This window comes from Saccostrea echinata, unplaced genomic scaffold, assembly GCF_033153115.1.
Source record: "Saccostrea echinata isolate AGI-Se365-2 ecotype Australia unplaced genomic scaffold, CSIRO_AGI_Sech_v1 ptg000012l, whole genome shotgun sequence".
NCBI classification, from domain to species: domain Eukaryota; kingdom Metazoa; phylum Mollusca; class Bivalvia; order Ostreida; family Ostreidae; genus Saccostrea; species Saccostrea echinata.
The window spans coordinates 18,572,872-18,583,846 of NW_026889761.1; the positions used below are offsets into that span (position 1 = coordinate 18,572,872).

The 10,975-nt window shown below is 34.1% G+C and overlaps 1 protein-coding gene and 1 non-coding gene across 2 annotated transcripts in view; one reads left to right on the forward strand and one right to left on the reverse strand.

Moving 5' to 3' along the window:
• Positions 1–10,030, reverse strand: part of LOC133185475 (activating signal cointegrator 1 complex subunit 3-like) — an 86,858-nt gene extending 76,828 nt beyond the window's left edge. Inside the window, exons 1-14 of the mRNA XM_061320722.1 lie at positions 10,016–10,030; positions 8,685–8,946; positions 7,993–8,413; positions 7,426–7,570; positions 6,179–6,290; positions 4,918–4,988; positions 4,408–4,529; positions 3,996–4,131; positions 3,118–3,243; positions 2,662–2,862; positions 1,509–1,649; positions 916–1,080; positions 496–652; positions 65–291 (exon numbers count right to left, since the gene is read on the reverse strand). Coding sequence (XP_061176706.1) covers positions 65–291; positions 496–652; positions 916–1,080; positions 1,509–1,649; positions 2,662–2,862; positions 3,118–3,243; positions 3,996–4,131; positions 4,408–4,529; positions 4,918–4,988; positions 6,179–6,290; positions 7,426–7,570; positions 7,993–8,413; positions 8,685–8,928 — 2,268 coding nt within the window. The 5' untranslated portion in view covers positions 8,929–8,946; positions 10,016–10,030. The remainder of the gene's footprint in view (positions 1–64; positions 292–495; positions 653–915; positions 1,081–1,508; positions 1,650–2,661; positions 2,863–3,117; positions 3,244–3,995; positions 4,132–4,407; positions 4,530–4,917; positions 4,989–6,178; positions 6,291–7,425; positions 7,571–7,992; positions 8,414–8,684; positions 8,947–10,015) is intronic.
• Positions 10,031–10,220: 190 nt separating this feature from the next.
• On the forward strand, positions 10,221–10,294 carry Trnan-guu (transfer RNA asparagine (anticodon GUU)). The gene has a single exon. It is a non-coding gene; the product is annotated as a tRNA-Asn (tRNA).
• Positions 10,295–10,975: the final 681 nt, after the last annotated feature.

Sequence of the window (10,975 nt, forward strand, 5' to 3'; positions counted from 1 at the left end):
TTGCATTGTTGTTTGAGATGTTTAGTGAATTGGAATCATTACCAGGGCTATATATTGAACTCACAGATTTTTCTGCCTGCCCATATTGTGCAGATTGCTCGGGAGAAAAGAATCCCATCTCTCCGTTGTTTTTGGCAATTTCTCGTAGTACCATGGCTGTCCTGACCGTGTCATTGCGAGCATGTACAAACACCATCACCTGGTAACCCTGCTTAACTTGTTCCAGAACCTTCTCATAACAAACTGTATTCATGTCCTGAAGAAACTGAACTTTACTGGTCGCCTTAATTCCTGCAAAACATATGGTAAAAATCATACAAAATTTAATACGCATATTTTCTCCTGTGAGTGTATTTTTTACATGTCAAAATGTTAAAATCATTACATAAAAATCAAAACATGTAGGTATCATTAACAAAATTTAATAAGCAATAAGATGAGAACTTACTCTCTAAACTGTTAGTCAGAAATCAGAACAAATAAGGTTTCCATTACCTACAAATGTTTGTCCGAGAGGGACTGGTCTAAACCTTCCATCAAAGAAATAGAGTCCTACGTAAGGGTTGACATGAAGGAATCGGGCCACATCAATGTAGTTAGGGAGGGTGGCAGATAAACCAATGATACGAATCATACTCTGTGAACTCTCCACCTACAGAAAGTGTACAGGAATATTATCATAAAACAATAGGCATATAATTTTAGCTGCGGGAATACAGAAATCTTTGAAGTTTTATTGGCAACCCAATGCAAAGACATGTACACTACTAAAGGTATACATCGATTTTTTTTTTTTAATGCAAGGTAAAGTAGGATTCACAAAAGTTTCCTTATATCAAAGATTTCCTTATAAGTGAGTTCTTTATAGCTGAATTTGACTGTATTATAATTTCTGTGGGTATACTTGGCCTTTACCTGTCTAATTGTTCTGGCTACCAGACTCTCTATGACTGATCCTCGATCATCATGGAGAAGATGGACCTCGTCTATAATTAGTAACTTGACCAGCTGGGTCAGTGCTACATCCCCTGTGCTCTTACGGGTCACCACGTCCCACTTCTCTGGCGTTGTCACCAACATCTATAACAGAAGGTTCTGATTAAAATGTATCAAAATTCTACTTGATTGGATATTGATAACATACTGTAAATCATTTTTTATTTGTGAGAACTTTATTTCCGCGTTATTACACAAGTCTGTTTGCTCGCAAAAATTTTGTTCTTGCATATACTTGTATTGTTAAGGATTATATAGAACAGAAACCACAGCTTGCAAAAATTTTGTCTCGCTTAATACCAAATAGCTATCTCGTGAAAATAAGGTGTCGCAAAAATAATGTGATCTACGTACAGTACTTCACTTTCATTTGCTATGTAATTGAAAGAAAAATCATGAATTCTCTCTATTCCAGCTCTGGCATATAAAAGATAGGTCTAAACAAAAATTGATTCAGCATTTCCTTTACCTGAACTTCATTAAAGTTTTAAGATAAAAATTAAGCGGTATACCTGTGTTTTGAGGATCTCAGACTTTGACAACTGCATGTCCCCTGTAAGTTCTTTGACTGCAATTCCAAGTGGTTCTAACCGACCCCCAAAGTTACGGACCATCTCCGCAGCCAATGCTTTCATGGGGGCCACATAAATTATCTAAGAAAATGATTACAACTACAGTGATTCATTTTGAAAATGGTTATCATGGGTCCAAAGGACCCCTCTTAATGACAACAATGAGTCCCGTGCCAAAATCAATGCGTCCAAATCCAAGGGTACCGTATATTAGATGTTACAGAGGAAATTCTGGTGAAAAAAAGGGTATTGCACGAAAGTGCAAATGTTTTATTGTAGCTGTGAGTGATTTATACTTTTACTATTAATTGTCCAAGTAAGAGTATATGATTTTGTGTCGTAAAAAAAATATATTGTCCACTGTGCACGTTGGTTCTATTTTTAGATCGTACATACGATCTCACACATTGTATCAGTTATAAAATGCACAGAAGCAGAATGAAGTAAAAAAAAAGTTTAAGAAGAAATGACAAATAGTCAGAAATAAAAATGATTAAATTTTATACTTCTTATCATGTAATGAAAAAACGAAAAGAAAAAAAAACAATTATACAGGTTACAGCTTAAATACAAAGGTATAGTATAGTATTCGCTTCAGAAACGTTCCACGGTAATAGACTTAATCAGTGATAATCGAACTATGCCATCTAACTTTCAAATATTTTCTGATAATTGCTTTTAACTGCAGTTGTGAAATCTGACCTGTTGTTGGCAACCTTATACCTGTTAAAATCGTTCATGCGTATCATTTAGCATGTGGATATGATGCAATCGGTCAAGTTTTGAATCAGATTATACCGAAATAATTTAAAATAGTACATGTCCTTCTATAAATTTATTGCGTCCAGTGGGATGCACATTTATTGAAATAATGCGTCCTTAGCAAAATTTGTGCGTAATTTACGCAGGACGCACACCAAAATGAATCACTGCAACTATTTTAACTTATATTATTCATTCGAAATTTGGTATGACAGTCAACTTCTGTCATTGTGAAGAGAAACTTAATTTATGTCAAGTACAAATCTATTTCATGGTAATATTCCTACTATTAGCCTGGCTTAATTTTTTTAACATTGCAAATGAGACTGACCTTGAACTCATCCTTTTTAATGACCCCCTGTGAGATGTGTTGTTTCATCTCATGAAGGATTGTTAACATGGCAATATTTGTCTTCCCAGCACCAGTGGGAGCACAAATCAACAAATTTTCGTTAGTCTTGTATGCAGCATCAAATACAACTGACTGGATACGATTCAAGGCTTTAGTGTTCTTGAACGCTAGCTTAGCAACCTGAAACACAGATGGTTTATATATAAAACTGGTGCATGTATGTCAATGTGATTTAAATATTTTTTTATTTATTTTTCAGTGAGTTTTCCATTTCTTATTGCTAGACAAGTAGTCTTTTTGCCATATATTCAGCAGAATTACTGTTATCATTCTTGCAAGTTATAATTTGAAAGACTACAAGTATAAGGATAAAATATCAAATTACATGAAATTTATTTATTTAGTAAAATGGCTAGTAATACATGCATGACTTACATCATCTAAGTCAGCAATCTGGACTCTCTGGTTTCCCACATTCGTGGCCTGGGCCTCTGTGTGGGGGATCCTCACCTCCTCTGCTAACTTTGTGCTTTTCCTGGTGAATGTGTCTGGTAGCACCATCTGAAATCAGAGAAAAAAAATGTATCAGTGAAATATCCAATAAAACACAAAATTACTCAAACAAACTCTGACCCAAGAACTTTATTTACTGTAAACCAACTATCATTCGCAGCAACTTTTATTCACGATTTGTCTGTTTGAAATCTATCCACAATGACTAATTTTCAAGACTGAGGAATTATCCTACATAAATACATAATGAAATAAATACTTTGCAGCGAGAAATATTCGCGAGTAAGAGGTCACGAAACTCGCAGAAATTTTTCACATGTTGATAAAAGTTGGTTTACTAGTCAATGTCACAGAAGGAGTACAGCAGTAAAACAAGCTTGTAGTTAACTGTCAGGGATGAACAATTTAGATTCATAAAAGCAGAACTTGTTATATCCAATTAGTTCATTATAAGTCACAAAACGAAGTGAATGAAAATCATGTCGCTGTTAACGTGGATTAATTATAAGCATGTATCAGAAATCAAGACATCAAACAAAAATAAGATACTGCATTATTACAATATTACACTGAATATACCAAATGCACTAAAACACAGTTATAGCAAACACGCTTACATGTATAATGAATTCATGCTTACAGCGAAGTGATTTTCAATCCCTGGTTTAAATGTATTGTTATCTTAACAGATATAATGAATTACGTTTGTAATGAATCAAAATTGCACGTCCCTGGCACTTTGCTATAAGTGTGTTTTACTGTATAATTATAAGTACTAAAGGAGGATAAGTCTAGGTTACCTTGACTCCTCCAATGAAAGCTGAGGACTGTCTGGCTTCTTCCATGGAGTCAAACACAAAGGGGAACTTCTCCCTGGGTGTATAGTTTCCCCTCCCCCCACTGAACATTGGAGCAGGTGCCTTTAATGCCGCTTCTCTGGAATAAGATACGGCTGGTACTTAATATTCAAGATCTCTCAACAGATGCTTAAGTAAGCAGGTGCCTCCTCACATATAACGTGTTAGAAATTTACATCTCAGTGCACTTGTTTCATCAATTACTGAATTAATGATTTCCTCAGAAATAAAAATTCCAAATATAGACAAACTTTAGAATTATGTAAATGTCACAGTGCCTACAGTTACTACCTTTATTTTATCATTTATAAAAAATTGAATGGTAAACTAAACTAAACAAGACATGTGTACAAACCTTTGAGCCCTGAGATGCTGAGGATTAAAGAGAAAGCCTACATCCTCCTCTTCCTCATCTCTCCTCCTCTCCTTCTTCTCCTCTTTCCTCATCATCTTCATCATCTGTCTCTCATCCTCTGTCTATAAATAGTAAAACTTTTATGTAGCTTTAACCATAGCCTAGGTACCTTTCTTCAGTTTCCACTGGAAACCTTATCCTCTATCATATATAACTACATGTTTGGCTGGCTTTATCATAAGGATTTGCTGATTTTTGTATAGCTTCATTAACTGAATTTATCCTTTATCTGCAATGTGTCAACTTGCATGTAGATCTAATGATATTCAAAGTATTTAATAACATGCTTTTGCATAATAACAGAAGGATCTAGTTCCTAATGGTTATAATAGAACAATCCTTACCTCCACAATAATTTACATAACAGAGGGCCTTACTGTTCATTTTCTTCGTTAGTAACTACATTTAACAGCCATTGGTTTGTTCAGTAATCCAGGACCTATTACTTACCTGCACAGTAACTTGACACCCATACGTGGGTCGGGTAACTGGGGGCCTGTTTCCTCCATCAGCTTTGGCCCCTAAAGTGAAAATCAATATCATATATTTTAGATAAGTGTCACAAGTTAAGAAAGTATACTTACTTTAGTTAATCCAAACTCAAAACCATGAAAAGGCAGCAAAAATAAAGTACAGCTCTAAAAGCCTCCAAAGCTAAGCACCTCTTAGTGCAACTTTCTCAATCCCCAATCCCTAATTCTCTTCCCTATTCTCAAAACCAGGTTTCTTCCAGTAACTTTTTACATTTTGCCAGTCTAAAGTATGGCTTTAAGCTAATTTTTTTTTGAAGATAGATTTGTAATAGGGAAGGAGAAAATGTATGGCTGGACTGGGCATCAAACCCAGGCCCCCTGCATTACAAGTCAAGTGCTCAACCAGCAATTTTTTTCTTAAATACTGTAAACCAACCATAATTTGTGTCAACTTTTATTCATGATTCGTGATTCGTCAGTTTGAAATCAATCTGCAGAGATTAATTATCGCGACTTACGAAACAATCTCTACAAATACAAAGCAAAATAAATGATTCACGGCAATATCAAATCGTGAATTAAAGTATGTTGTGAAACTCGCGAATATTTCTCGCACACAAATAAAAGTCGGTTTACAGTAACTGGTACCGGTGAACAGTACCATTCTAAATGCCAAAAAACATTCATTTTTCTTAATTTTGAGACTAAAAATTCCAAATTCAACTGCCGAGGAATAGATTACAATGACATCATAATTCTTTTCATATGAGTTGATTAAATGTGCTCCTATAAATCAAAAGTAGAGATTAGTGGTAATATGGTGGGACCTGTGTTGTTAACAGCATAGTCATGCTAGTGTCTTACTTTTTGAAAACTTGAAAGCATGACAACATGAGAACATGGGACATTAATGTGTAAAACAATGAATATTTGTTGATTATTCTTTAAAGTGTGAATTAATAGGTAATGAGGTTTGAATAAATACGAAATAAATTTCATTTGTTGACACGAAAGAAAATTCTCATTCTATTTCGACCCTATTTTTCCCAGTTAAATCAGTACCGGATCCATTCCTAATGGGTAAAAAAGAAATCATTGTCTAGTTACCCAGGTCAATATCCACAGCCCAAACCATTACAATAAATTATCACACAGTCACTTACATAGAAATGTATCAGGATATTTTAATTTTGGTTACATTTACTGTTTAGTTGTTGAGAAAAACTTTTTATACATACTTGTTTGTTTACTGCTCTCCGGTCGAGTTAAAGCTCCCTCAATAATTTTTCCTTTGTTTTGAATCAAACTTTGGATGAGTTCAAATCTGTCAAAGCCCAGAAGCTCAAAGAGCTGCAAAAAATAATACTCAGTGAAAAATTATTTCTCTTAACACTGCTATTAAAAATTTCATATGCATAGGAAAAGTAACATTTACTAACACTTTTTAATGAAAGTGGAGGATATTAATTTGGGTATATCTGTCCATTCGTCCATTATTCTGTCTGTATATAACACTTTCGTTTCCAGGCAATATCTCAAAAAGACTTTGAGCTTTTGCAATGAAATTTTATATCCCAACCTCTTATTGCTTAAAAAAAGACTGTCACTGATTATAATCAAAAGGTCAGAAAGGTCAAGGTCAGAAATTCATATATTGCAAAAATGGTTTCCAGACTATAACTATAGTTCTCTTTGAGATTTTTCAATGAGATTTTATGTCTTAACTCCTAATGGTTTGAAAAAGACACCTATAGAATTTGAGGTCAAAGCTCAAACTCAAGGTCAGCGATTCATAAATTGCAAAAAACAGTTTCCTGATGACAACTTTAGTCCTCACTGATGCTTTTCACTGATATTTTTATGTCCTAATTCCCTGTGACTTAAGAAGGACCTCTACTGATTTTGATATTAAAAGGTCAAAGGTCACATCCAAAATTCAAACATTGCAAAAACTGGTTTCCACATGATAACTTTAGTTCTCTTTCTCTTGATAAATTTTTAATGAAATTTTGTATCATAAACCCCAATGACACAAAGGAGACCTCTATTGATGTTGAGATTTAAAAGTAAAGGTCAGAAATTCATATCTTGCATAAAATACATAAAATTGCATACAAGCTCTTTGAGCTTTTTCAATGAAATGTTATATCCTGACTCCCTGTGACTTAAAGAAGATCCTTATAGGTTTTGAGGTCAAAAGGTCAATGATCCAAGGTCAGAAATTCATATACTGCATACATATATTTCAGATGATAAATGTAAATCTCTGTAAGCTTTTGCAAAGAAACTTAAGGTCGTGATTTAACTTAAGAAAGACCCCTATTAACTTTAAGGCCAAAAGCTAAAAGATCAAGGTAAATCTTTTTTTTTCCTTTCTCCATCTGCATTTTTGTAGGTCTTCCACCCTCTTCTATTTTTCTTAGGAGGAGGACATAAATTCTCTGAGTTAGCTTGTTTCACTTAGAATATACTCCAATATGCTTACATTATTTTGAAGTTCCTCATCCGAGTTGGATGCTGTCAGAACATCAAATATGGTGGAACATAGGTCTTCTCTACTCATACCCAGATAATTCTCCTCACCAGGAAAATACTGGGTTACTTCCCTTTGTAGCCAAGAGGCATCATACCTAAAACACATTTTATGTTATATGTAAATTAACTTCCTGGGAAATTAAAAATTACAATATATACTTCTATTTTTCACTTGGAATATTATAACTTCAATGTGCTTACAAGTTTCAACTCTGAAAATTTAAAATGCAAGTTTGACACAATTGTTCCCCCTTTCTACATTGACAGAAGCACAGGATATGTTCTGCTCCAAATTTCACATTTACAGAGATGGTAGCAAATCAACCCATGGCTTATAACAATGTTTTAATGTACTTTACATAAAGTGAAGTCTCTAATACTTCACACATTTTGATTTTAACACAATATATTCCAATATGTAATTTTTCTTTGAAAGTGTGACACTTTTTTTAATTACATTAAGCTAAAACCATAAAATATGATATTGTAAAATCTAACATATTAACGTTAGAGTTACCTCTCCTTGTCAGGTGATTCTCTTTTGGCTGCGATTGGTTTATGGGGAGAAGCTACATATTTCAGGTCCAGTTCTCTCCTCTCACCTTCGTCAGAGTCAGAACTAAAGTCCTCATCTTCAAAATAAGAATCTCGACTTTGACCTACAAATTTAATGTTCATCCCAAACTCCTTGACACTTGCTTCTCCATCAGCTTCCTGTCTGTCCTGGTTACCAAGGGAATCCAATGTGTTTTCTGGTAACCATGACACAATTTTGTTGATCAATGAACATGCATTGCTGGCTGCTGAGGCTGGAAATGGTCCGAAGATCTGCCGAAGTTTCGTGCTCTCTTTTTTTCCGACAATATTAACCGACTTCAGAAGTTCAAACAGGAAGGCTGCTGAGCCCTCTATTGTCTCTAAATCTGCCTCTGATCCCACTGAAAAAAGGAAGATGATTCATAAGATCACTTCCTATAACATGTAACATTTGGCAAAAAAAATCAATCCTTCTGGGCATTTTCTTTGATATCTTATAACACTTCAATTTATACATTTATTTCTTGTTAAAAATAAATTACACACTACAATAAGCATTCAAAGACGATATGACATAGGTACATTCTTTACACAGCCTGTTTCAAGTTTTTAGCCCTCTTTTAAAATACACTTCATGTTTTCAGCACTATAATCAATCAAAATATATCACACCTATTGATTTGGCGTATTGAGTCAGTTCTTTGAGCGCTGCTTTCACTTCCTGTTTTGACACGTCAGCTTCCTTGTTTATAACCTCAGTCAGTCGCTGCCAGCTGACAGTGTCCGTCCGTTTCTTTGCCACAAGCTGCCGTTTACGAACTAACTCTTGGTGCTCATCAGCAAGTGATATTCCTGTGTCTTTACTAACATTGGCAAATGCTCGTAAAGCTCCTGTCAGTCGTGGTAATGTAGTCATTTCTATCTGGTTAATTGACTGTAAAATTTATATTCAATAAAATTAAGCCTTATTTTGAATTGAAACAAATGCTAAATATTCAATTTACACACAACTACAAACAGTAGACAAAAGTATTGGAAAAATTTACATTGCATTATACAAGAAACCAGATGTTTAATTATTTACAGCAGGCATTCTTGTAGTAGATTTGAGACTACACCTAAGGTATTTTAATGATGATGACTTCCTGTTTCATTATCAATATTGTTTTTGTCATTTGCAACTTAAAAGAAAACATAAAAAGGTAAAAATTTGTTCAAGTTGGACCAGTTTCGATGAAAAGATTAAAAAATTGTACCATTATCCCTCCGCAAGAGAATTGCTATAGTACTTCGTTCAAAAGGCTACATTACGAAATAGTAAGGTATTTGTTTTGATGAATATGTTTTAGTAAGTTTTATTTTTTGGCAGACGCAAAATCGTCTCTTCTATGAAATGGTTGCAACTTACTTTAGATGTCTTTATGAAATGTGGCTATTTTTAGTATTAAAACATACATCAGTATTTTCTACAAACATAATGATATAGTTAATTGTTCTGATACTTTTGTCCACAGTCTGTACATTTAAGAAATATATTTAATTTTTGAAAATCCATGAGGACACAAACAAAAAGGCATCAAGTCTGCACAATTAATGAATCTGGTTAGCGCTTCATGAAAAATATGCAGATGTGAAGCACTGTAGTTCATGTACCACACGAATTTTCAGAAATTAAATTCATATCTTATATTTACGTTATTCATCATTATTTATCTGAAGAACTGACACAAAATATGTTATAACTGTCATTTTTAAAAAGAAACTTTTAAATTTGTAAACTGGAAATCGATGAATGAATTTGGAAGCACGGGGAACTCCATTTTAAAAATAACGTGTTATAAAAGAACATTCAAACACTACTGGTTTGTACAGTGATATTTATCCTGCATCTCTCTGTGCTTTCACTTTTGTTTCTAGTTATAACCTAATTCGCAAATCTCAACCCGATTGACAATCGACTGTCCGTGTCGTTTCTCTATACTATACTCCAGTCGCTGTCTTACCGTGTTTATGGTTTTGTTGTAATCTTTTATTCAGCACCAAAATACTACAGGGTGTTATTATTTCACCATTTCACATCCAAATTCACGTGTGCACGAAGTAACCATCTTGCACAATCAGCAACTGCAGAAAACCGGAAGCGGTAATCAAGCTACAAAATGACAGTAAAATTTTAAATACCTTATTTTTTTCCAGTCATATATCGAGGTCTCTGTGGCGCAATCGGTTAGCGCGTTCGGCTGTTAACCGAAAGGTTGGTGGTTCGAGCCCACCCAGGGACGCTTCCATTTTTTTTTTCATCTATCATTAGAAATTAAGAAATTACCTTAAATCTTCCTCGTTTATTTTCAGGAAAAATTGCCATGGAGGACCATGCATCCCCATTTTTCAGATCAGTGACCTACAAGACCTGCAGCTACTCAAATATTTATAAAATTATTTATTAATACATCATTTTGAGCTTTTCAAAAATTTGTCTATAGTACTTATACTCTAGTTGTCTCTGTATGTTATAGGTCCGAACACAAAAAGAAAATTTGGGCTAGAAAAGTATTAGTTACAGTTTGGGTCATGGATATCGGCCTGGGTAGCTTAGTTGTTAGAGCACACGAGTAGTGGTCCAGTCATACATTTTCTCCTTTCCTGTTACATATTCAGCAAATAAAAACCCTACTACAGATTTTTAGATGATATGCAGTTTAGTTCCTGTTCTGTACAAGTTTTTTTTTTTCTTTTTAGACACAATTAATGGTTTTTTGCACAGAAATCATTGTCAACATGGCTGTTTCATGAAAAATTTGTACTCATTAATTAAACTGTTCACAAAGATCACTAATTTTCGTGGGGGTTTGATTTTCCATGTTTTCTAGGTATGAAGACACCCACAAATTTATATCCACTACGAAATGTAAAATTTCATATTCATAACTACTCAACACATCCCAACCATGAAATTAAATCCC